This window comes from Bufo bufo, chromosome 8 (assembly GCF_905171765.1).
Source record: "Bufo bufo chromosome 8, aBufBuf1.1, whole genome shotgun sequence".
Taxonomy (NCBI): domain Eukaryota; kingdom Metazoa; phylum Chordata; class Amphibia; order Anura; family Bufonidae; genus Bufo; species Bufo bufo.
The window spans coordinates 170,926-196,805 of NC_053396.1; the positions used below are offsets into that span (position 1 = coordinate 170,926).

The following is a 25,880-nucleotide window of genomic DNA, read 5'->3' on the forward strand; positions in this document are numbered from 1 at the left end:
GACTCCAAGCACTCCACTAGACACCGTAACCACCACAGGAACCAGGAACAGCTCTTACAAGAGATAGTTATAGCCAGGGGAGTATAGCAAATCTTCAGCGTATAGCAATCCCCAGTGTCAATCAGTTACCCAAACACCAGCCTGAACATGATGAAGGGTAAAGCAGGAACTCTTTATTGAACACACAAGCATTGACTTATATACACATTTTCCAACAAGGGTACCACCCCCGTGGACCTGGTTGGGAACTGAGGACACAACATAGCAGCCAATCCTTTACAGTTTAAACACAAAAACTATACATTCAACAAACACAATGGCATAGTCTGTGACGCAATTAACAAACACAATGGCATTGCCTATGACACACTCAATAACAGAATAGGCATTGTCTTTGACGCAATCAACCAAATACAACTACCAAAACACAATGGGCTCTGCCTGTGATACAATTACAAACATAATGGGCTAACTTAATCACTCACAGGCAGAAAACACAAATTTTTCCCCAAAACACAGAAAACATCTCAAAACCCCACATATCCCCATAATGTATACATCCATGGATAGCTCTGATCTGGGTGAACAACATATCCAAAAATCACCCAGATCCGAGCAGGGGTTCCCAAATTCCATGGAAGTCACATTTGGCCAACCCTAACCTCACAGGAGCCCCTATGGTCTGCAGGAAGGACCTCACAGGAGCCCCTATGGTCTGCAGGAAGGACCTCACAGGAGCCCTCATGGTCTGCAGGAAGGACCTCACAGGAGCCACTATGGTCTGCAGGAAGGACCTCACAGGAGCCCCTATGATCTGCAGGAAGGATCTCACAGGAGCCCCTATGGTCTGCAGGAAGGACCTCACAGGAGCCCCTATGGTCTGCAGGAAGGACCTCACAGGAGCCCTCATGGTCTGCAGGAAGGACCTCACAGGAGCCACTATGGTCTGCAGGAAGGACCTCACAGGAGCCCCCATGGTCGCAGGAAGGACCTCACAGGAGCCCCCATGGTCGCAGGAAGGACCTCACAGGAGCCCCCATGGTCGCAGGAAGGACCTCACAGGAGCCCCCATGGTCGCAGGAAGGACCTCACAGGAGCCCCCATGGTCGCAGGAAGGACCTCACAGGAGCCCCTATGGTCTGCAGGAAGGACCTCACAGGAGCCCTCATGGTCTGCAGGAAGGACCTCACAGGAGCCAATCTGCAGGAAAGACCTCACAGGAGCCCCCATGGTCGCAGGAAGGACCTCACAGGAGCCCCCATGGTCGCAGGAAGGACCTCACAGGAGCCCCCATGGTCGCAGGAAGGACCTCACAGGAGCCCCTATGGTCTGCAGGAAGGACCTCACAGGAGCCCTCATGGTCTGCAGGAAGGACCTCACAGGAGCCCCCATGGTCTGCAGGAAGGACCTCACAGGAGCCCCTATGGTCTGCAGGAAGGACCTCACAGGAGCCCTCATGGTCTGCAGGAAGGACCTCACAGGAGCCCCTATGGTCTGCAGGAAGGACCTCACAGGAGCCCCTATGGTCTGCAGGAAGGACCTCACAGGAGCCCCTATGGTCTGCAGGAAGGACCTCACAGGAGCCACTATGGTCTGCAGGAAGGACCTCACAGGAGCCCCTATGATCTGCAGGAAGGCTCTCACAGGAGCCCCTATGGTCTGCAGGAAGGACCTCACAGGAGCCCCTATGGTCTGCAGGAAGGACCTCACAAGAGCCCCTATGATCTGCAGGAAGGACCTCACAGGAGCCCCTATGGTCTGCAGGAAGGATCTCACAGGAGCCGCTATGGTCTGCAGGATGCATTCTAAGACTCATTGTACAGTGTAGACTGAATGGACTGCAGGGCGATCCTCAGAGGAGCCAGTACATTCTAGGCACGTCTCTGCTACACTGGCTGTAATGTACGAACTGCAGGGAGGAACTGAGCACAGCCCGTACATTGTAGGCGGAACCCTGCAGTGAGACCTCCGGCATCCCAGCATGCTCCGCTCCTGGGTCACTCTAGCCGGAGCCTGTAGTTAGGTCAGACGCAGATAATCGATTGAAGAATGATGTGATCTGTCAGTTCTGCTCCTTTTCCAGACGGGATGGCCGCGAGTGATTGGTCTCTGTGCTCCGTTAGTACAGTCTGATGCTCCATGTGTTGGATGGTGGCTTACTGCGTGGGACGAGCTGGTTCTGAAGGTAGCGGTAGGTCCTGCCCGGGAGCCTGTGGACGGACGGACAGTTAGACAGAGGGAGAGACAGACAGACAGACAGGTAAACAGACAGACACTCACTTCCATCCCACGTGCACCTTTTTCATGCCTCTCAAGTGTCCCTCTGTTGGACCCCCCCCGTCCCTCTTTTGGACCCCACCGTCCCTCTTTTGGACCCCGTCCCCCCCCATCCCTCTTTTGGACCCCCCGTCCCGTCCCTCTTTTGGCCCCCCCCCCCCTCTGTTGGATCCCCCCCCCGTCCCTCTGTTGGATCCCCCCTCCCGTCCCTCTGTTGGACCCCCCCCCCCGTCCCTCTGTTGGACCCCCCCCGTCCCTCTGTTGGACCCCCCCCCCGTCCCTCTGTTGGACCCCCCCCCCGTCCCTCTGTTGGACCCCCCCCCGTCCCTCTGTTGGACCCCCCCCCCGTCCCTCTGTTGGACCCCCCCCCCGTCCCTCTGTTGGACCCCCCCCCCGTCCCTCTGTTGGACCCCCCCCCCGTCCCTCTGTTGGACCCCCCCCCGTCCCTCTGTTGGACCCCCCCCCGTCCCTCTGTTGGACCCCCCCCCCCCCCGTCCCTCTGTTGGCCCCCCCCCCCGTCCCTCTGTTGGCCCCCCCCCCGTCCCTCTGTTGGACCCCCCCCCCGTCCCTCTGTTGGACCCCCCCCCGTCCCTCTGTTGGACCCCCCCCCCGTCCCTCTGTTGGACCCCCCCCCCCGTCCCTCTGTTGGACCCCCCCCCCGTCCCTCTGTTGGACCCCCCCCCGTCCCTCTGTTGGACCCCCCCCCGTCCCTCTGTTGGACCCCCCCCCCGTCCCCCTGTTGGACCCCCCCCCCGCCCCTCTGTTGGCCCCCCCCCCGTCCCTCTGTTGGACCCCCCCCCCCCGTCCCTCTGTTGGACCCCCCCCCGTCCCTCTGTTGGACCCCCCCCGTCCCTCTGTTGGACCCCCCCCCGTCCCTCTGTTGGACCCCCCCCCGTCCCTCTGTTGGACCCCCCCCCGTCCCTCTGTTGGACCCCCCCCCCCGTCCCTCTGTTGGCCCCCCCCCCCCGTCCCTCTGTTGGACCCCCCCCCGTCCCTCTTTTGGACCCCCCCCGTCCCTCTGTTGGACCCCCCCCCCGTCCCTCTGTTGGACCCCCCCCCCGTCCCTCTGTTGGACCCCCCCCCCGTCCCTCTGTTGGACCCCCCCCCCCGTCCCTCTGTTGGACCCCCCCCCCCCCGTCCCTCTGTTGGACCCCCCCCCCCCGTCCCTCTGTTGGACCCCCCCCCCGTCCCTCTGTTGGACCCCCCCCCGTCCCTCTGTTGGACCCCCCCCCCCCGTCCCTCTGTTGGACCCCCCCCCCCGTCCCTCTGTTGGACCCCCCCCCCGTCCCTCTGTTGGACCCCCCCCCCGTCCCTCTGTTGGACCCCCCCCCGTCCCTCTGTTGGACCCCCCCCCCCGTCCCTCTGTTGGACCCCCCCCCCGTCCCTCTGTTGGACCCCCCCCCGTCCCTCTGTTGGACCCCCCCCCGTCCCTCTGTTGGACCCCCCCCCGTCCCTCTGTTGGACCCCCCCCCCCCCCCCTCTGTTGGACCCCCCCCCCCCGTCCCTCTGTTGGACCCCCCCCCCCGTCCCTCTGTTGGACCCCCCCCCCCGTCCCTCTGTTGGACCCCCCCCCCCCGTCCCTCTGTTGGACCCCCCCCCCGTCCCTCTGTTGGACCCCCCCCCCCCGTCCCTCTGTTGGACCCCCCCCCCCCCGTCCCTCTGTTGGACCCCCCCCGTCCCTCTGTTGGACCCCCCCCGTCCCCCTGTCCCTCTTTTCCCCTAATTGTCCGTCTTTTTGACCAGTGGAATTAGTGCATAAATGTGCATTAATAAATTTACTAAACTGCTCCTTTCTTAACTCTGGTTTCTACCTGTATATTAGACCATAAATTCATTATTTGGTGCAATTTCTTTGGCCCTTAAAATGTCTATAATCCCATAAACTACGTGCTAATATTTAAATGGATATTGAAGTGCAAGAAAAAGTTCCTCCCCGGGGCTCCAGATGCTGTAAAAAATAAATAAAATAACTTGCTCCCTCCTCACCGATCCCCTGGTGCTGCAGTTCTGAGTCAGGAATTAGGCTTTGGGCGGAGTGATGCACGCCGTACATATTGTCTTTGTGATTTTCAAAAGTTGGGGGGTCTGCTTTTTGTAGTGACTGATATTTGAGGCCCTGTGTTCCCATGGAGTCCAGACGGCTCCATAACCAGTAGTATTACAGTAGGTGGCAGTGCGGCTCCATAACCAGTAGTATTACAGTAGGTGGCAGTGCGGCTCCATAACCAGTAGTATTACAGTAGGTACCAGTGCAGCTGCGGCACCATAACCATTAGGGTATTGTAGGTGGCAGTGCGGCTGCGGCTCTATAGCCAGTGGGTTACAGTAGGTGGCAGTGCGGCTGTGGCTCCATAACCAGTAGTATTACAGTAGGTGGCAGTGCAGCTGCGGCTCTATAACCAGTAGTATTACAGTAGGTGGCAGTGCAGCTGCGGCTCTATAACCAGTAGATTACAGTAGGTGGCAGTGCGGCTGCGGCTCTATAACCAGTAGATTACAGTAGGTGGCAGTGCAGCTGCGGCTCTATAACCAGTAGATTACAGTAGGTGGCAGTGCAGCTGCGGCTCCATAACCAGTAGTATTACAGTAGGTGGCAGTGCAGCTGCGGCTCTATAACCAGTAGATTACAGTAGGTGGCAGTGCGGCTGCGGCTCAATAACCAGTAGGTTACAGTAGGTGGCAGTGCAGCTGCGGCTCTATAACCAGTAGTATTACAGTAGGTGGCAGTGCGGCTGCGGCTCAATAACCAGTAGGTGGCAGTGCAGCTGCGGCTCTATAACCAGTAGGTGGCAGTGCAGCTGCGGCTCTATAACCAGTAGGTGGCAGTGCAGCTGCGGCTCTATAACCAGTAGGTGGCAGTGCAGCTGCGGCACCATAACCATTAGGGTATTGTAGGTGGCAGTGCGGCTCAGGCCTTGGTTGTTGCTGACGTGTGCCTTTTCTGGTTGTAGGTTGCGATGGCGTCTCTGGTGAGTAAGGACTCCTATCTGCAAAGTCTGGGCAAGAAGGTCTGTGCGCAGCCGAGTAAAGGAACGCCGAAACGTAAAGCAGACGAAGGTGCGGTTTCTTCTTCATGTCGTGTCCGGCTTACTCTTCCACCAGTCTGTTACTGACTCTCTCCCTCTGATCTCCAGTTTTAAGAAGCCGAAATCCAGAGGAGCCTCATGGCCCCAAGAAGAAGAAGAAGAAGCTGAGAAAGCTGAGGCCGGAGCGAGGCATGCAGGGACGTGCCCACAGGCCGCCAGTAGTGGTCTCTGCACCGCACAGGACAGGTGACTGGTGGGGAGGCTGCGCTGATCTTCCTCATTTCCATTACTTACAGGGTTAAAATCAAACCAGAATCAAAAGCTGCACTTAGGCTACTTTCACACTAGCGTTTTTCTTTTCCGGCACTGAGTTCCATCAAAAGGGCTCAATGCCGGAAAAGAACTGATCAGGCATATCCCCATGCATTCTGAATGGAGAGAGATCCGTTCAGGATGCATCAGTCATTTTGATTGATCAGGCAAAAGATAAAACCGCAGCATGCTACGGTTTTATCTCTGGCCAAAAAAACGGAAGACTTGCCTGAAAGCCGGATCAGGCATTTTTTTCCCTAGGAATGTATTAGTGCCGGATCCGTCCTTCTGGTGAACAAAAATAAATGCCGGATCCGTTTTGCCGGATGACACCGTAAAGACGGAACCGGCATTTCAATGCATTTTTCTGACTGATCAGTCTTACAAATGCCATCAGTTGGCATACGTTTTGCCGCGTCCAGCGACGGAACTGCTTGCCGGATCACTCTGTGAAAGTAGTCTTAGAGCCGGTTCAGAGGCAGTGCGCAGAGACGTGACCATGTAGTGGGGGGGTCATACATTAGGGTCCTGTGTCATTTCTGTATGAGGGTGGGGGCTTTATTCTGTTCTTACAGGGGTGTTTTTTTAAATCCCCTTAACCTCTTGTGCTTTCCCTGCAGAGCCGGCTCTGAGCTCCTTCTCCACAGTTGACCTACTAAGGAAATGTCTCCATGAAAAGATTGAGGCGTCTCGGGGGCAGGTGAGTCCAGTGTACAGCGCACTTTGTAGCCTTGAAGTGAAGCATAAATGAGCGTGGCCCTCCTCGTGGCATGGGGCAGCCTGCAGATTCCATGGAGTCAATGTTTCCTTCTTTTGGGGTGCAGGTTTCCAACAAAACTCTTTCCACTGAAGAGATCAATAAAAAGCGACAAAGGAGGAAGCAAGAGAGAGAGCGGAAGAAGAGGAAAAGGAGGGGATTGAAGATGGAGACACAACAGACACCACAGGCGGAAACCTCCTCAGGGGAGAAGAGCACAGAGGACCTGACAAAGGACTCGACCCAGCCTCCACTGGTATTCAATAAGGTGGAGGTTCACGATGAACCACTCAATAAGGTCATGAAGAAGAAAGAGAAGAAGCAAAGCGTGAAGGGCAAAATAACACCCATGACAGGCAAGAACTACAAGCAGCTGCTGAGCCGCCTGGAGGCCCGGAAGGGCAAACTGGAAGAGCTGAGAGCCAAAGACCAGGAGAAAGCCAAGGAGTTTGAGGACAAGATTAAATGGACTAATGTGCTGTACAAAGCTGAGGGCCTGAAGATCAAGGATGATGAAGGAATGCTGAAAACTGCCCTGAAGAGAAAAGAGAAGCAGAAGGACCAGAGGAAGAAGCTCTGGGACGAGAGAATACAGAATACGGCCGAAAAGATGCAGCAGAGACAAGACAAAAGGAGCCGCAATATCAAGAAGAAGAAGGTGGCTAAGCTGGAGAAAAAGAAGAACCGGGCTCGCAAGCGTGGACGGATTATGCCGGAGGACTTGGCTAAAGCCAGTGTGAAGTGATGCGGGTCTTTACAGGCACAGAGACTCTACTTTCAGGGGGAGGGTAAAATGGTTTAGGAGGTTGAGAAGTTTGTTCTGAGGATTTTATAGAAAACAGTAAAAAATAAAGACCTGAATGATGTTATGGACTTCAGGTCTTGAATTGTGTTGCGGGCCCATGTGTCATTCTAGTTGTGTCCCTCTGCAGCATGGCTTCTGGAACGTTAATGAAGTCGTCCGCACATCACCACGTCTGGATCTAGGGTACACTGAGGCACGTTGGTACGGAGACTGGCTGCCAGTGCCACGTTTGCTGAGGTGTGACGTGCTGGTTCCAAGGTGGTGGCAGTGAGACATGTATTCCTCAATGTGCTTCCACCAGATGAGACTGACAACTGGCTCCTTCTCCCTGTGTGAAGTGACTTTCTTCAAAATCCCAAGCTAATGGTGGAGAAATGCTGAGTATATTCCAGAGCAGTGCTCCTTATGGTCCTTGGTGCTGGTTGTCTCTACCTTCCAAGGGCTTGGTCTGCTCTGCAGGAGTAGGGTTTCTTCACTCTCTACGCTCCCTCCTTCATAAAAGGTTTCCCCACATAGGACATTTCTTAACTATAATTATTAATAGTTGCTGGGGTCCCTACTGCTTGGAACCCCACCCGTCACAGAGAGATTGTGAAGCTTGTGCCCTGCCACTCATGTCACTATGATGCTGAAGGAACCATAGACCATGGAGGTGCATGTGTTCCCACCCATCCGATCAGCCTCCACCGTGTGCTCATGCAGTGAGGTTGAATGAGCCAGCCCTGTTGGAGATATCGGGGTCTAGCGGCTGTGGAGCCCCAGCCTGTCGGTAAATGCTCTTTGTGGGTTTAAACCCCTTTAATCTCTCTGGAGAAGCAGGATCCAGATTCTGGAGGAGTGGGGACCTCGGTTCTGCTGCATCAAGCTTTATGGATCAGAGCGCCCATTATGGCCGATCAGTGACCAAATACAGGATCTAATGCTGCCCCTGATGGAAGTGGCAGACTTTCAGGGAGCAGGTACTTGTGGCATGTTCCCAGCGCAGGTATGGCCGTATGATTCTCCCAGGTCCTCTGCAGTGAGTAGTGGTTGCAGATGCTCTTCGCCCACCTAGAACTACACTTCCCAACATGCCATTAATCATCCTAAGCTTTATATCAGAATCATACGCCCCTGACAGATCCATCTGGGTGACAAAAGGGTGTCCCAAGTCAGTTAAAGGGTTTGGGTGATGCTGGGAAATGGCCCAAAGTAATACTTGCAGCAGTACTTACCTGGCTGCCAATCGCTGTCCTCAGCGGTGCACCTCTGCCTGCCACGGCCTCAACCCTGTCCCGTACAAGTCAATGAACATCTCCAGGACAAGTCTGTGTCGCCAAAAATGTTATCTGCCAGACAGCGGCACATCAACTTTTTTCTAATCTGTTTTTATTTTCTGATTGCAGATTTTAGATTCCATTTTCAGAACATGATTGTGTGGGGGGGCGGCCATCTTCAACATGATTGTGTGTGGGGGGCGGCCATCTTCAACATGATTGTGTGGGGGGGGGGCGGCCATCTTCAACATGATTGTGTGGGGGGGGGGGCCATCTTCAACATGATTGTGTAGGGGGGGGGGGCGGCCATCTTCAACATGATTGTGTGGGGGGGGGGCGGCCATCTTCAACATGATTGTGTGGGGGGGGGGGCGGCCATCTTCAACATGATTGTGTGGGGGGGGGGCGGCCATCTTCAACATGATTGTGTGGGGGGGGGGCGGCCATCTTCAACATGATTGTGTGGGGGGGGGGGCGGCCATCTTCAACATGATTGTGTGGGGGGGGCGGCCATCTTCAACATGATTGTGTGGGGGGGGGGCGGCCATCTTCAACATGTTTGTGTGGGGGGGGCGGCCATCTTCAACATGATTGTGTGGGGGGGGCGGCCATCTTCAACATGATTGTGGGGGGGGGGCGGCCATCTTCAACATGATTGTGTGGGGGGGGCGGCCATCTTCAACATGATTGTGTGGGGGGGGGGGGGCGGCCATCTTCAACATGATTGTGGGGGGGGGGGGGCGGCCATCTTCAACATGATTGTGTGGGGGGGGCGGCCATCTTCAACATGATTGTGTGGGGGGGGGGGGGGGCGGCCATCTTCAACATGATTGTGGGGGGGGGGGGGGCGGCCATCTTCAACATGATTGTGTGGGGGGGGCGGCCATCTTCAACATGATTGTGTGGGGGGGGGGCGGCCATCTTCAACATGATTGTGTAGGGGGGGGGGCGGCCATCTTCAACATGATTGTGTAGGGGGGGGGGCGGCCATCTTCAACATGATTGTGTAGGGGGGGGGGCGGCCATCTTCAACATGTTTGTGTGGGGGGGGGGCGGCCATCTTCAACATGTTTGTGTGGGGGGGGGGCGGCCATCTTCAACATGTTTGTGTGGGGGGGGGCGGCCATCTTCAACATGATTGTGTGGGGGGGGGCGGCCATCTTCAACATGTTTGTGTGGGGGGGGGGCGGCCATCTTCAACATGATTGTGTGGGGGGGGGGCGGCCATCTTCAACATGATTGTGGGGGGGGGGGCGGCCATCTTGTCTGAGCTGTTCTTAAAACTGCACAGAATATTGTGATCTGGTGGCTCGCCCCCCGTCAGTTTGGAGGGCACTCCAGAGAGATCTCGTCTATTGCTCCATACACAGAGTACTAAACACTTGGGACTACAAACATTCCACTAAATTAATAAAATAAATTAAATAAAAAAAAATGAACTGCAATTCCTTATTAGTGCCATAACACTCTATTTCGTGTACCAAGTCCTATTCACTCTCTATACCAGGGATGGCCAACCTGCGGCTCTCCAGCAAAACTACAACTCCCATCATGCCCGGACACTACAGCTATCAGCCTACAGCAGGGCATGGTGGGAGTTGTAGTTTTACAACAGCTGGAGAGCCGCAGGTTGGCCATGCCTGGTCTATACCGCCATGAAAGAAAAATACACATTAAAAAATGTATGAGCAGAACTTCTTCCACTGCATCTCTGATAGGAACGGACGCTTGCATTGTGCAGTTCTCCTGTCGGCGCATCGCACGGGGTTTCAGCATATATTACAGCACTACTGGTTTGATAATAATGGGAAGATCTTTACTTGCTTTCCCAAGATCTTAAGTAGTTTCTTTCTTTTTCCATTGGCTGGATGTGCGGATCTACAGTATATGGCGACATCTTGAGCAGTCCTTGCTCACTGTTTGGAGATCTCGGTGTATGATGATGAGAAGAGCTCCGCTCCAGCGCAGCAGTACACGTTTTTAGTACTGTGTATGGAGCAATAAAAAACCGGTATAAACAAGCCCTCTCTAGAGTGTCTCCAAGTGCTGTGCCTGTCCATAGTTATAATTAAGAAGATTGTGCTCCGGCAGCCCCATGGGCCACAGACACGATGGACAGGAGGGACCTCATTGACTTCTGGACATGCTCTGTGCCCTGGGCAGAGGTCATTGTGCAGGGAGGGGAGTAGATAAACGGTGACAATCGGCTATTGTGAATGCTGGATCCTGTCTTACCTATACACAGAGGTGATACAATGATAGATAAGCAGATAACTGCAGTAAAGTGGTCAGTACAGACCAAGAATTATTAGGCTTAGTGGCCGGTGCGAGAACTTATAATAACATCATCAGAAATTCTTTAAAAACATGTTAAACCTAAAAATGTGATTTTCACACTAGGTCATCACTGATGGGGATCTGAATGAAGTAATTTTTATTAACATATTTAAAATTGTACAAACACAAACCCCCATAACCTTCTTGATGATGCTCTCCATCCCCACCTTGTCTTTGGGATATGCTCCTTTCCTACTGCACTCTCAACAATACTGCCTGAAATCTCCATCCTGTGGGTAAAAGGACATTTTGTTATCAGACACAACTTCCCCTATTAAATAGTGGAGAGACATTCCCCAGATCCTGCAGGAGACCGCCAATCACGGTCGGGTATTAGTACCCCTCACACCAGTCCCCTGGCGCGTCAATCCAAGGAGTCCACGGTTTCTCAAATTTGGTCATAGCACCCCTCTTTCAAAATTGGCTATATATTCGATTCTACTAAGACTACAAGCCCGATAGCCTCCACTGGTCACTAGAATGGGGATCCACACAGCTCCGTTCAACCCTATGTGGCCTTTAGGATATGCAGGTTTGGTGCTTTATTCAAATGGGGAACACGGGCCCTCATTCCACTGATTCTTGGGGCCCCAGCAGTCAGACTCCCAACGATCAGACACTTATCCCCTATCCAGTGAATAGGGGATAAGTTGTTGTCTCAGGCAAGATGGCCGCCCCATTATGGAGTAGAGAATATAAAATCTCCTCACATCCCGGGATTTCCAAACGCAACACTTGGGATAAAGGAGTGAGTGGCAGCCCCATGTAAATGGTCGTACTGCACCCAGACCCCTGTGCTTCTACTGAACATTACCGCACCGACGCAGGGACCCAGGATTACCGGCATGGTCTTTGATGTCGTTGCTGCGGTTTCCCCAGAGGCTGGAGGCAGCTGCTCCCAGTCCCAGGGGTGCAGAGTCTTCGTCATGAAGGAGGAGAGCGAGGCGGCAGCTGCTCCCAGTCGCCAGGACTTGCAGATAGAGCAGCCCTACAGCCATGTTCCTGGAGATGTGTAAGTGCATGATGGTGGGGGGTGGGTAGCTCTCCTTTATGGGGTAACTGTTCCTGATAACTTTAGTCCTACCAACGTCCGTGCCCCCCTCAGTCAGGAGCCCAGGATTGTTCTCTAGTAACTGGAGGTGGAAGGCGGGATGTCCACAAATGTCTAGAATCAGTCACTGTTATGTGAACAGCAGTCCTTCACGAGGTCCCCATCACCACATCTGGACAGGATACCTGCTTCTCTGCTCCTGTATGTATGGACTGTGCACAGTACTGTTCCTGTATGTATGGACTGTGCACAGTACTGCTTCTGTATGTATGGACTGTGCACAGTACTGCTTCTGTATGTATGGACTGTGCACAGTACTGCTTCTGTATGTATGGACTGTGCACAGTACTGCTCCTGTATGTATGGACTGTGCACAGTACTGCTTCTGTATGTATGGACTGTGCACAGTACTGCTTCTGTATGTATGGACTGTGCACAGTACTGCTCCTGTATGTATGGACTGTGCACAGTACTGCTCCTGTATGTGTGGACTGTGCACAGTACTGCTCCTGTATGTGTGGACTGTGCACAGTACTGCTCCTGTATGTGTGGACTGTGCACAGTACTGCTCCTGTATGTGTGGACTGTGCACAGTACTGCTCCTGTATGTGTGGACTGTGCACAGTACTGCTCCTGTATGTGTGGACTGTGCACAGTACTGCTCCTGTATGTGTGGACTGTGCACAGTACTGCTCCTGTATGTGTGGACTGTGCACAGTACTGCTCCTGTATGTGTGGACTGTGCACAGTACTGCTCCTGTATGTGTGGACTGTGCACAGTACTGCTCCTGTATGTGTGGACTGTGCACAGTACTGCTCCTGTATGTGTGGACTGTGCACAGTACTGCTCCTGTATGTGTGGACTGTGCACAGTACTGCTCCTGTATGTGTGGACTGTGCACAGTACTGCTTCTCCTGTATGTGTGGACTGTGCACAGTACTGCTTCTCCTGTATGTGTGGACTGTGCACAGTACTGCTTCTCCTGTATGTGTGGACTGTGCACAGTACTGCTTCTCCTGTATGTGTGGACTGTGCACAGTACTGCTTCTCCTGTATGTGTGGACTGTGCACAGTACTGCTCCTGTATGTGTGGACTGTGCACAGTACTGCTCCTGTATGTGTGGACTGTGCACAGTACTGCTTCTCCTGTATGTATGGACTGTGTACAGTACTGCTTCTGTATGTATGGGCTGTGTACAGTACTGCTTCTGTATGTATGGACTGTGTACAGTACTGCTTCTGTATGTATGGACTGTGCACAGTACTGCTTCTGTATGTATGGGCTGTGCACAGTACTGCTCCTGTATGTATGGGCTGTGCACAGTACTGCTCCTGTATGTATGGACTGTGCACAGTACTGCTCCTGTATGTATGGACTGTGCACAGTACCGCTTCTCCTGTATGGGCTGTGCACAGTACTGCTTCTGTATGTATGGACTGTGCACAGTACTGCTTCTGTATGTATGGGCTGTGCACAGTACTGCTTCTGTATGTATGGGCTGTGCACAGTACTGCTTCTGTATGTATGGGCTGTGCACAGTACTGCTTCTGTATGTATGGGCTGTGCACAGTACTGCTCCTGTATGTATGGACTGTGCACAGTACCGCTTCTCCTGTATGGACGGTACACGATACTACTACTCCTATCCTGTGTGTATGGACAGTGCACAGTAGGACTTCCCCGTCCTGTGCCTTGTTGTCATGTTCTTGTCTCTTCTTCCCTCAGATCACAGGAGCTGTGGCAGGAGATGCTGCTGTCTTCTGAACTGCTTACTGCTTCTCATGGTGCTTTGCTCCTTCTGGTGAGTCTGGCATTCATTGTTGACTTCTCACATTAGAAGTATCTAGGGTTAGGGTCACTACAGTGTGAGTCGCCCCCTGAAGGGTCACTGCGGTGTGAGTCGCCCCCTGAAGGGTCACTACGGTGTGAGTCACCCCCTGAAGGGTCACTGCGGTGTGAGTCACCCCCTGAAGGGTCACTGCGGTGTGAGTCACCCCCTGAAGGGTCACTGCGGTGTGAGTCACCCCCCCAAGGGTCACTACGGTGTGAGTCACCCCCTGAAGGGTCACTACGGTGTGAGTCGCCCCCTGAAGGGTCACTACAGTGTGAGTCGCCCCCTGAAGGGTCACTACGGTGTGAGTCGCCCCCTGAAGGGTCACTACGGTGTGAGTCGCCCCCTGAAGGGTCACTACGCTGTGAGTCGCCCCCTGAAGGGTCACTACGGTGTGAGTCGCCCCCTGAAGGGTCACTACGGTGTGAGTCGCCCCCTGAAGGGTCACTACGGTGTGAGTCGCCCCCTGAAGGGTCACTACGGTGTGAGTCGCCCCCTGAAGGGTCACTGCGGTGTGAGTCGCCCCCTGAAGGGTCACTGCGGTGTGAGTCGCCCCCTGAAGGGTCGCTGCGGTGTGAGTCGCCCCCTGAAGGGTCACTGCGGTGTGAGTCGCCCCCGTTGCGGGGCATAAAATATCACATTGTTTTATTTCTTTATACTTTTGGCTACCACAGACTAATATAAGGGCGAGGCCATATGTGGGGTTTTCTAGGATTTTAAAGGTAATACGTAACTATATTTTATATTGTCCGTCATACCAGGAAGTCACACGTCCCTTTTATTCAGATCTTTTTCTTTTTGTAGAGGACAGGAGATGAGTCAGTGACTTGTAGGGGGGAGTATAGAGGGCATGGGGTCAGGAGGGAGGAGATCAGCTGTTAGATCCCCTATGGTGGACTGTAGGTTATCTATATGTAGAGGTGATATCTGTCATTGTAATTGTGACTGTGATGATAAGGAGATGGCAGCATTGTAGGCATGCTCTGTGACCTGTGCAGGGGTCAGGAGGGAGGAGATCAGCTGTTAGATCCCCTATGGTGAATGGTGGACTGTAGGTTATCTATATGTAGAGGTGATATCTGTCATTGTAATTGTGACTGTGATGATAAGGAGATGGCGGCATTGTGGGCATGCTCTGTGACCTGTGCAGGGGTCAGGAGGGAGGAGATCAGCTGTTAGATCCCCTATGGTGAATGGTGGACTGTAGGTTATCTATATGTAGAGGTGATATCTGTCATTGTAATTGTGACTGTGATGATAAGGAGATGGCAGCATTGTGGGCATGCTCTGTGACCTGTGCAGGGGTCAGGAGGGAGGAGATCAGCTGTTAGATCCCCTATGGTGAATGGTGGACTGTAGGTTATCTATAGGTAGAGGTGATATCTGTCATTGTAATTGTGACTGTGATGATAAGGAGATGGCAGCATTGTGGGCATGCTCTGTGACCGGTGCAGGGGTCAGGAGGGAGGAGATCAGCTGTTAGATCCCCTATGGTGAATGGTGGACTGTAGGTTATCTATATGTAGAGGTGATATCTGTCCTTCTAATTGTGACTGTGATGATAAGGAGATGGCAGCATTGTGGGCATGCTCTGTGACCTGTGCAGGGGTCAGGAGGGAGGAGATCAGCTGTTAGATCCCCTATGGTGACTGGTGGACTGTAGGTTATCTATAGGTAGAGGTGATATCTGTCATTGTAATTGTGACTGTGATGATAAGGAGATGGCAGCATTGTGGGCATGCTCTGTGACCTGTGCAGAGGTCAGGAGGGAGGAGATCAGCTGTTAGATCCCCTATGGTGACTGGTGGACTGTAGGTAATCTATATGTAGAGGTGATATCTGTCCTTCTAATTGTGACTGTGATGATAAGGAGATGGCAGCATTGTGGGCATGCTCTGTGACCGGTGCAGAGGGCAGGAGGGAGGAGATCAGCTGTTAGATCCCCTATGGTGAATGGTGGACTGTAGGTAATCTATATGTAGAGGTGATATCTGTCCTTCTAATTGTGACTGTGATGATAAGGAGATGGCAGCATTGTGGGCATGCTCTGTGACCGGTGCAGAGGGCAGGAGGGAGGAGATCAGCTGTTAGATCCCCTATGGTGACTGGTGGACTGTAGGTTATCTATATGTAGAGGTGATATCTGTCCTTCTAATTGTGACTGTGATGATAAGGAGATGACAGCATTGTGGGCATGCTCTGTGACCTGTGCAGGGGTCAGGAGGGAGTAGATCAGCTGTTAGATCCCCTATGGTGACTGGTGGACTGTAGGTTATCTATATGTAGAGGTGATATCTGTCCTTCTAATTGTGACTGTGATGATAAGGAGATGGCAGCATTGTGGGCATGCTCTGTGACCCGTGCAGAGGTCAGGAGGGAGGAGATCAGCTGTTAGATCCCCTATGGTGAATGGTGGACTGTAGGTTATCTATATGTAGAGGTGATATCTGTCATTGTAATTGTGACTGTGATGATAAGGAGATGGCAGCATTGTGGGCATGCTCTGTGACCTGTGCAGGGGTCAGGAGGGAGGAGATCAGCTGTTAGATCCCCTATGGTGAATGGTGGACTGTAGGTTATCTATATGTAGAGGTGATATCTGTCATTGTAATTGTGACTGTGATGATAAGGAGATGGCAGCATTGTGGGCATGCTCTGTGACCGGTGCAGAGGGCAGGAGGGAGGAGATCAGCTGTTAGATCCCCTATGGTGGACTGTAGGTTATCTATATGTAGAGGTGATATCTGTCATTGTAATTGTGACTGTGATGATAAGGAGATGGCAGCATTGTGGGCATGCTCTGTGACCTGTGCAGAGGTCAGGAGGGAGGAGATCAGCTGTTAGATCCCCTATGGTGGACTGTAGGTTATCTATATGTAGAGGTGATATCTGTCATTCTAATTGTGACTGTGATGATAAGGAGATGGCAGCATTGTGGGCATGCTCTGTGACCTGTGCAGGGGTCAGGAGGGAGGAGATCAGCTGTTAGATCCCCTATGGTGAATGGTGGACTGTAGGTTATCTATATGTAGAGGTGATATCTGTCATTGTAATTGTGACTGTGATGATAAGGAGATGGCAGCATTGTGGGCATGCTCTGTGACCTGTGCAGAGGTCAGGAGGGAGGAGATCAGCTGTTAGATCCCCTATGGTGAATGGTGGACTGTAGGTAATCTATATGTAGAGGTGATATCTGTCATTGTAATTGTGAATGTGATGATAAGGAGATGGTAGCATTGTGGGCATGCTCTGTGACCGGTGCAGGGGTCAGGAGGGAGGAGATCAGCTGTTAGATCCCCTATGGTGAATGGTGGACTGTAGGTTATCTATATGTAGAGGTGATATCTGTCCTTCTAATTGTGACTGTGATGATAAGGAGATGGCAGCATTGTAGGCATGCTCTGTGACCTGTGCAGGGGTCAGGAGGGAGGAGATCAGCTGTTAGATCCCCTATGGTGAATGGTGGACTGTAGGTTATCTATAGGTAGAGGTGATATCTGTCATTGTAATTGTGACTGTGATGATAAGGAGATGGCGGCATTGTAGGCATGCTCTGTGACCTGTGCAGAGGTCAGGAGGGAGGAGATCAGCTGTTAGATCCCCTATGGTGAATGGTGGACTGTAGGTAATCTATATGTAGAGGTGATATCTGTCATTGTAATTGTGACTGTGATGATAAGGAGATGGCAGCATTGTGGGCATGCTCTGTGACCTGTGCAGAGGTCAGGAGGGAGGAGATCAGCTGTTAGATCCCCTATGGTGAATGGTGGACTGTAGGTTATCTATAGGTAGAGGTGATATCTGTCCTTCTAATTGTGACTGTGATGATAAGGAGATGGCAGCATTGTGGGCATGCTCTGTGACCTGTGCAGAGGTCAGGAGGGAGGAGATCAGCTGTTAGATCCCCTATGGTGAATGGTGGACTGTAGGTAATCTATATGTAGAGGTGATATCTGTCATTGTAATTGTGACTGTGATGATAAGGAGATGGCAGCATTGTGGGCATGCTCTGTGACCTGTGCAGGGGTCAGGAGGGAGAAGATCAGCTGTTAGATCCCCTATGGTGACTGGTGGACTGTAGGTTATCTATATGTAGAGGTGATATCTGTCCTTCTAATTGTGACTGTGATGATAAGGAGATGGCAGCATTGTGGGCATGCTCTGTGACCGGTGCAGGGGTCAGGAGGGAGGAGATCAGCTGTTAGATCCCCTATGGTGGACTGTAGGTTATCTATATGTAGAGGTGATATCTGTCATTGTAATTGTGACTGTGATGATAAGGAGATGGCAGCATTGTGGGCATGCTCTGTGACCTGTGCAGAGGTCAGGAGGGAGGAGATCAGCTGTTAGATCCCCTATGGTGAATGGTGGACTGTAGGTTATCTATGTGTAGAGGTGATATCTGTCATTGTAATTGTGACTGTGATGATAAGGAGATGGCAGCATTGTGGGCATGCTCTGTGACCTGTGCAGGGGTCAGGAGGGAGGAGATCAGCTGTTAGATCCCCTATGGTGGACTGTAGGTTATCTATATGTAGAGGTGATATCTGTCCTTCTAATTGTGACTGTGATGATAAGGAGATGACAGCATTGTGGGCATGCTCTGTGACCTGTGCAGGGGTCAGGAGGGAGGAGATCAGCTGTTAGATCCCCTATGGTGACTGGTGGACTGTAGGTTATCTATATGTAGAGGTGATATCTGTCCTTCTAATTGTGACTGTGATGATAAGGAGATGGCAGCATTGTGGGCATGCTCTGTGACCTGTGCAGAGGGCAGGAGGGAGGAGATCAGCTGTTAGATCCCCTATGGTGGACTGTAGGTTATCTATATGTAGAGGTGATATCTGTCATTGTAATTGTGACTGTGATGATAAGGAGATGGCAGCATTGTGGGCATGCTCTGTGACCTGTGCAGAGGTCAGGAGGGAGGAGATCAGCTGTTAGATCCCCTATGGTGGACTGTAGGTTATCTATATGTAGAGGTGATATCTGTCATTCTAATTGTGACTGTGATGATAAGGAGATGGCAGCATTGTGGGCATGCTCTGTGACCTGTGCAGGGGTCAGGAGGGAGGAGATCAGCTGTTAGATCCCCTATGGTGAATGGTGGACTGTAGGTAATCTATATGTAGAGGTGATATCTGTCATTGTAATTGTGACTGTGATGATAAGGAGATGGCAGCATTGTGGGCATGCTCTGTGACCTGTGCAGAGGTCAGGAGGGAGGAGATCAGCTGTTAGATCCCCTATGGTGAATAGTGGACTGTAGGTAATCTATATGTAGAGGTGATATCTGTCATTGTAATTGTGAATGTGATGATAAGGAGATGGTAGCATTGTGGGCATGCTCTGTGACCGGTGCAGGGGTCAGGAGGGAGGAGATCAGCTGTTAGATCCCCTATGGTGAATGGTGGACTGTAGGTTATCTATATGTAGAGGTGATATCTGTCCTTCTAATTGTGACTGTGATGATAAGGAGATGGCAGCATTGTAGGCATGCTCTGTGACCGGTGCAGGGGTCAGGAGGGAGGAGATCAGCTGTTAGATCCCCTATGGTGAATGGTGGACTGTAGGTTATCTATAGGTAGAGGTGATATCTGTCATTGTAATTGTGACTGTGATGATAAGGAGATGGCGGCATTGTAGGCATGCTCTGTGACCTGTGCAGAGGTCAGGAGGGAGGAGATCAGCTGTTAGATCCCCTATGGTGAATGGTGGACTGTAGGTAATCTATATGTAGAGGTGATATCTGTCATTGTAATTGTGACTGTGATGATAAGGAGATGGCAGCATTGTGGGCATGCTCTGTGACCTGTGCAGAGGTCAGGAGGGAGGAGATCAGCTGTTAGATCCCCTATGGTGAATGGTGGACTGTAGGTTATCTATAGGTAGAGGTGATATCTGTCCTTCTAATTGTGACTGTGATGATAAGGAGATGGCAGCATTGTGGGCATGCTCTGTGACCGGTGCAGGGGTCAGGAGGGAGGAGATCAGCTGTTAGATCCCCTATGGTGAATGGTGGACTGTAGGTTATCTATATGTAGAGGTGATATCTGTCATTGTAATTGTGACTGTGATGATAAGGAGATGGCAGCATTGTGGGCATGCTCTGTGACCTGTGCAGAGGTCAGGAGGGAGGAGATCAGCTGTTAGATCCCCTATGGTGAATGGTGGACTGTAGGTTATCTATATGTAGAGGTGATATCTGTCATTCTAATTGTGACTGTGATGATAAGGAGATGGCAGCATTGTGGGCATGCTCTGTGACCTGTGCAGGGGTCAGGAGGGAGGAGATCAGCTGTTAGATCCCCTATGGTGAATGGTGGACTGTAGGTAATCTATATGTAGAGGTGATATCTGTCATTGTAATTGTGACTGTGATGATAAGGAGATGGCAGCATTGTGGGCATGCTCTGTGACCTGTGCAGAGGTCAGGAGGGAGGAGATCAGCTGTTAGATCCCCTATGGTGAATGGTGGACTGTAGGTAATCTATATGTAGAGGTGATATCTGTCATTGTAATTGTGACTGGGATGATAAGGAGATGGCAGCATTGTGGGCATGCTCTGTGACCTGTGCAGGGGTCAGGAGGGAGAAGATCAGCTGTTAGATCCCCTATGGTGACTGGTGGACTGTAGGTTATCTATATGTAGAGGTGATATCTGTCCTTCTAATTGTGACTGTGATGATAAGGAGATGGCAGCATTGTGGGCATGCTCTGTGACCGGTGCAGGGGTCAGGAGGGAGGAGATCAGCTGTTAGATCCCCTATGGTGGACTGTAGGTTATCTATATGTAGAGGTGATATCTGTCATTGTAATTGTGACTGTGATGATAAGGAGATGACAGCATTGTGGGCATGCTCTGTGACCTGTGCAGAGGTCAGGAGGGAGGAGATCAGCTGTTAGATCCCCTATGGTGACTGGTGGACTGTAGGTTATCTATATGTAGAGGTGATATCTGTCCTTCTAATTGTGACTGTGATGATAAGGAGATGGCAGCATTGTGGGCATGCTCTGTGACCTGTGCAGAGGTCAGGAGGGAGGAGATCAGCTGTTAGATCCCCTATGGTGGACTGTAGGTTATCTATATGTAGAGGTGATATCTGTCCTTCTAATTGTGACTGTGATGATAAGGAGATGGCAGCATTGTGGGCATGCTCTGTGACCTGTGCAGGGGTCAGGAGGGAGGAGATCAGCTGTTAGATCCCCTATGGTGAATGGTGGACTGTAGGTTATCTATGTGTAGAGGTGATATCTGTCATTGTAATTGTGACTGTGATGATAAGGAGATGGCGGCATTGTGGGCATGCTCTGTGACCGGTGCAGAGGTCAGGAGGGAGGAGATCAGCTGTTAGATCCCCTATGGTGAATGGTGGACTGTAGGTAATCTATATGTAGAGGTGATATCTGTCATTGTAATTGTGACTGTGATGATAAGGAGATGGCGGCATTGTGGGCATGCTCTGTGACCGGTGCAGAGGTCAGGAGGGAGGAGATCAGCTGTTAGATCCCCTATGGTGAATGGTGGACTGTAGGTAATCTATATGTAGAGGTGATATCTGTCATTGTAATTGTGACTGTGATGATAAGGAGATGGCAGCATTGTGGGCATGCTCTGTGACCTGTGCAGAGGTCAGGAGGGAGGAGATCAGCTGTTGGATCCCCTATGGTGAATGGTGGACTGTAGGTTATCTATGTGTAGAGGTGATATCTGTCATTGTAATTGTGACTGTGATGATAAGGAGATGGCAGCATTGTGGGCATGCTCTGTGACCTGTGCAGGGGTCAGGAGGGAGAAGATCAGCTGTTAGATCCCCTATGGTGACTGGTGGACTGTAGGTTATCTATAGGTAGAGGTGATATCTGTCCTTCTAATTGTGACTGTGATGATAAGGAGATGGCAGCATTGTAGGCATGCTCTGTGACCGGTGCAGAGGTACGGAGGGAGGAGATCAGCTGTTAGATCCCCTATGGTGAATGGTGGACTGTAGGTTATCTATATGTAGAGGTGATATCTGTCATTGTAATTGTGACTGTGATGATAAGGAGATGGCAGCATTGTGGGCATGCTCTGTGACCTGTGCAGGGGTCAGGAGGGAGGAGATCAGCTGTTAGATCCCCTATGGTGAATGGTGGACTGTAGGTTATCTATATGTAGAGGTGATATCTGTCATTGTAATTGTGACTGTGATGATAAGGAGATGGCGGCATTGTGGGCATGCTCTGTGACCTGTGCAGGGGTCAGGAGGGAGGAGATCAGCTGTTAGATCCCCTATGGTGAATGGTGGACTGTAGGTTATCTATAGGTAGAGGTGATATCTGTCCTTCTAATTGTGACTGTGATGATAAGGAGATGGCAGCATTGTGGGCATGCTCTGTGACCGGTGCAGAGGTCAGGAGGGAGGAGATCAGCTGTTGGATCCCCTATGGTGAATGGTGGACTGTAGGTTATCTATATGAAGAGGTGATATCTGTCATTGTAATTGTGACTGTGATGATAAGGAGATGGCAGCATTGTGGGCATGCTCTGTGACCGGTGCAGAGGTCAGGAGGGAGGAGATCAGCTGTTAGATCCCCTATGGTGAATGGTGGACTGTAGGTTATCTATATGTAGAGGTGATATCTGTCATTGTAATTGTGACTGTGATGATAAGGAGATGACAGCATTGTGGGCATGCTCTGTGACCGGTGCAGAGGTCAGGAGGGAGGAGATCAGCTGTTAGATCCCCTATGGTGAATGGTGGACTGTAGGTAATCTATATGTAGAGGTGATATCTGTCATTCTAATTGTGACTGTGATGATAAGGAGATGGCAGCATTGTGGGCATGCTCTGTGACCTGTGCAGGGGTCAGGAGGGAGGAGATCAGCTGTTAGATCCCCTATGGTGAATGGTGGACTGTAGGTTATCTATATGTAGAGGTGATATCTGTCATTGTAATTGTGACTGTGATGATAAGGAGATGACAGCATTGTGGGCATGCTCTGTGACCTGTGCAGGGGTCAGGAGGGAGGAGATCAGCTGTTAGATCCCCTATGGTGAATGGTGGACTGTAGGTTATCTATATGTAGAGGTGATATCTGTCATTCTAATTGTGACTGTGATGATAAGGAGATGACAGCATTGTGGGCATGCTCTGTGACCTGTGCAGGGGTCAGGAGGGAGGAGATCAGCTGTTAGATCCCCTATGGTGAATGGTGGACTGTAGGTTATCTATATGTAGAGGTGATATCTGTCATTGTAATTGTGACTGTGATGATAAGGAGATGGCAGCATTGTGGGCATGCTCTGTGACCTGTGCAGGGGTCAGGAGGGAGGAGATCAGCTGTTAGATCCCCTATGGTGAATGGTGGACTGTAGGTTATCTATGTGTAGAGGTGATATCTGTCATTGTAATTGTGACTGTGATGATAAGGAGATGACAGCATTGTGGGCATGCTCTGTGACCTGTACAGGGGTCAGGAGGGAGGAGATCAGCTGTTAGATCCCCTATGGTGACTGGTGGACTGTAGGTTATCTATATGTAGAGGTGATATCTGTCCTTCTAATTGTGACTGTGATGATAAGGAGATGACAGCATTGTGGGCATGCTCTGTGACCTGTACAGGGGTCAGGAGGGAGGAGATCAGCTGTTAGATCCCCTATGGTGACTGGTGGACTGTAGGTTATCTATATGTAGAGGTGATATCTGTCCTTCTAATTGTGACTGTGATGATAAGGAGATGACAGCATTGTGGGCATGCTCTGTGACCTGTGCAGGGGTCAGGAGGGAGGAGATCAGCTGTTAGATCCCCTATGGTGAATGGTGGACTGTAGGTTATCTATAGGTAGAGGTGATATCTGTCATTGTAATTGTGACTGTGATGATAAGGAGATGGCGGCATTGTGGGCATGCTCTGTGACCTGTGCAGGGGTCAGGAGGGAGGAGATCAGCTGTTAGATCCCCTATGGTGAATGGTGGACTGTAGGTTGTGACGGACAGACCAGAAACTGATACCTATTATTGCCTATTATTAGGGTTAGTGGCCAGTGTGAAAACTGCAGGATTTTAGGATTTGTTTAAACTGTAGATAGTGACGTCATCAAAAATTCTTTAAAAATATGTTTAATATAAAAATGTAATGGGTAATTTTCTGATGACACCTTCCCTTTTGTGGGGGAAGGGATTTTGCTTTCAGGTGTCCGGCTCTGTACCAGGCAGCTGCTGGTAAAGCCTTCTGGCATCTCATACTTGTTGTTTCCTTGCCTCATCAGGTTCGGCATCAGAAGTGACCGATGGCGTCATGGGGTCCCTCCGTCCTGTGGACTCCAGTGAGTAGTCATCCTCCTCTGTCACATTCAGGACCTCAAATCACAATAGCGTAAAAACCAGTATGTGCTGCTGCTGGGCCATACCATGTATTAATCCGGGGAAGCGCCCAAATCAGACCTGTATCTCCGGCATCGGGGTTCATACAGCAGAAAGAATATTGTACACGTGTGTAACACCAGCACAAAAGAGGCACCGCCATATTGTGCAAATTTCCAATGCTACCGTGCATTACACATAAATGGCACTGCTATACCGTACACATAGTAATGTATATCACGCAGCACACATAAATGACACTGCTATACCGTACACATAGTAATGTATATCACACAGTACACATAAATGACACTGCTATACCGTACACATAAGTAATGTATATCACACAGTACACATAAATGACACTGCTATACCGTACACATAAGTAATGTATATCACACAGTACACATAAATGACACTGCTATACCGTACACATAAGTAATGTATATCACACAGTACACATAAATGACACTGCTATACCGTACACATAGTAATGTATATCACACAGCACACATAAATGACACTGCTATACCGTACACATAAGTAATGTATATCACACAGCACACATAAATGACACTGCTATACCGTACACATAGTAATGTATATCACACAGCACACATAAATGACACTGCTATACCGTACACATAGTAATGTATATCACACAGCACACATAAATGACACTGCTATACCGTACACAGGTAATGTATATCACACAGCACACATAAATGACACTGCTATACCGTACACATAGTAATGTATATCACACAGCACACATAAATGACACTGCTATACCGTACACATAAGTAATGTATATCACACAGCACACATAAATGACACTGCTATACCGTACACAGGTAATGTATATCACACAGCACACATAAATGACACTGCTATACCGTACACAGGTAATGTATATCACACAGTACACATAAATGACACTGCTATACCGTACACATAGTAATGTATATCACACAGTACACATAAATGACACTGCTATACCGTACACATAGTAATGTATATCACACAGTACACATAAATGACACTGCTATACCGTACACAGGTAATGTATATCACACAGTACACATAAATGACACTGCTATACCGTACACATAGTAATGTATATCACACAGTACACATAAATGACACTGCTATACCGTACACATAAGTAATGTATATCACACAGCACACATAAATGACGCTGCTATACCGTACACAGGTAATGTATATCACGCAGCACACATAAATGACACTGCTATACCGTACACATAGTAATGTATATCACACAGCACACATAAATGACACTGCTATACCGTACACATAGTAATGTATATCACACAGCACACATAAATGACACTGCTATACCGTACACATAGTAATGTATATCACGCAGTACACATAAATGACACTGCTATACCGTACACATAGTAATGTATATCACACAGTACACATAAATGACACTGCTATACCGTACACATAGTAATGTATATCACACAGTACACATAAATGACACTGCTATACCGTACACATAGTAATGTATATCACACAGTACACATAAATGACACTGCTATACCGTACACATAGTAATGTATATCACACAGTACACATAAATGACACTGCTATACCGTACACATAGTAATGTATATCACACAGTACACATAAATGACACTGCTATACCGTACACATAGTAATGTATATCACACAGCACACATAAATGACACTGCTATACCGTACACATAGTAATGTATATCACACAGCACACATAAATGACACTGCTATACCGTACACATAGTAATGTATATCACACAGTACACATAAATGACACTGCTATACCGTACACATAGTAATGTATATCACACAGTACACATAAATGACACTGCTA

At 50.4% G+C, this 25,880-nt stretch overlaps 3 protein-coding genes across 7 annotated transcripts in view; 2 read left to right on the top strand and 1 right to left on the bottom strand.

Moving 5' to 3' along the window:
• Window positions 1-417: 417 nt before the first annotated feature.
• LOC120977465 (microtubule-associated protein 6-like) lies at window positions 418-2,306 on the bottom strand. The gene is made up of 6 exons (XM_040405428.1): window positions 2,281-2,306; window positions 2,161-2,210; window positions 1,310-1,805; window positions 1,120-1,152; window positions 668-959; window positions 418-441 (listed from the first exon to the last, which is right to left on the bottom strand). Exons 1-6 carry the CDS (start codon window positions 2,304-2,306, stop codon window positions 418-420), a joined length of 921 nt encoding a protein of 306 aa, XP_040261362.1.
• Window positions 1,999-7,264, top strand: SURF6 (surfeit 6). Of its 2 annotated transcripts, none has more exons than XM_040406204.1 (5): window positions 1,999-2,228; window positions 5,229-5,334; window positions 5,412-5,549; window positions 6,236-6,315; window positions 6,440-7,264. In XM_040406204.1, exons 2-5 carry the CDS (start codon window positions 5,235-5,237, stop codon window positions 7,115-7,117), a joined length of 996 nt encoding a protein of 331 aa, XP_040262138.1. In that variant the 5' UTR covers window positions 1,999-2,228; window positions 5,229-5,234; the 3' UTR covers window positions 7,118-7,264. The 2 variants fall into 2 exon arrangements, with proteins under 2 accessions (XP_040262138.1, XP_040262139.1); XM_040406205.1 differs by having other exon boundaries at window positions 1,999-2,222; window positions 5,227-5,334.
• A 97-nt stretch (window positions 7,265-7,361) lies between these two features.
• Window positions 7,362-25,880, top strand: part of LOC120977991 (histo-blood group ABO system transferase 1-like) — a 36,917-nt gene continuing 18,398 nt past the window's right edge. For 2 of the 4 annotated variants that reach the window (XM_040406200.1, XM_040406202.1), the window contains exons 1-2: window positions 13,500-13,624; window positions 23,908-23,964. In XM_040406200.1, coding sequence (XP_040262134.1) covers window positions 13,524-13,624; window positions 23,908-23,964 — 158 coding nt within the window. In that variant the 5' untranslated portion in view covers window positions 13,500-13,523. Of the gene's footprint in view, window positions 8,163-11,196; window positions 11,783-13,499; window positions 13,625-23,907; window positions 23,965-25,880 lie in introns of those variants that run through there. The other 2 variants (XM_040406203.1, XM_040406201.1) reach the window with 2 other exon arrangements.

Coding starts and splice junctions, on each gene's coding strand:
- LOC120977465 (XM_040405428.1), bottom strand. CDS start 2,306: ATGAAAAAGGTGCACGTGGGATGGAA. Junction 2,211..2,280: donor AAGGTGCACGTGGGATGGAA/GTGAGTGTCTGT, acceptor GTCCGTCCACAG/GCTCCCGGGCAGGACCTACC. Junction 1,806..2,160: donor GAACCAGCTCGTCCCACGCA/GTAAGCCACCAT, acceptor AATGAGTCTTAG/AATGCATCCTGCAGACCATA.
- SURF6 (XM_040406204.1), top strand. CDS start 5,235: ATGGCGTCTCTGGTGAGTAAGGACTCCTATCTGCAAAGTCTGGGCAAG. Junction 5,550..6,235: donor CTCTGCACCGCACAGGACAG/GTGACTGGTGGG, acceptor CTTTCCCTGCAG/AGCCGGCTCTGAGCTCCTTC. Junction 6,316..6,439: donor TTGAGGCGTCTCGGGGGCAG/GTGAGTCCAGTG, acceptor TTTGGGGTGCAG/GTTTCCAACAAAACTCTTTC.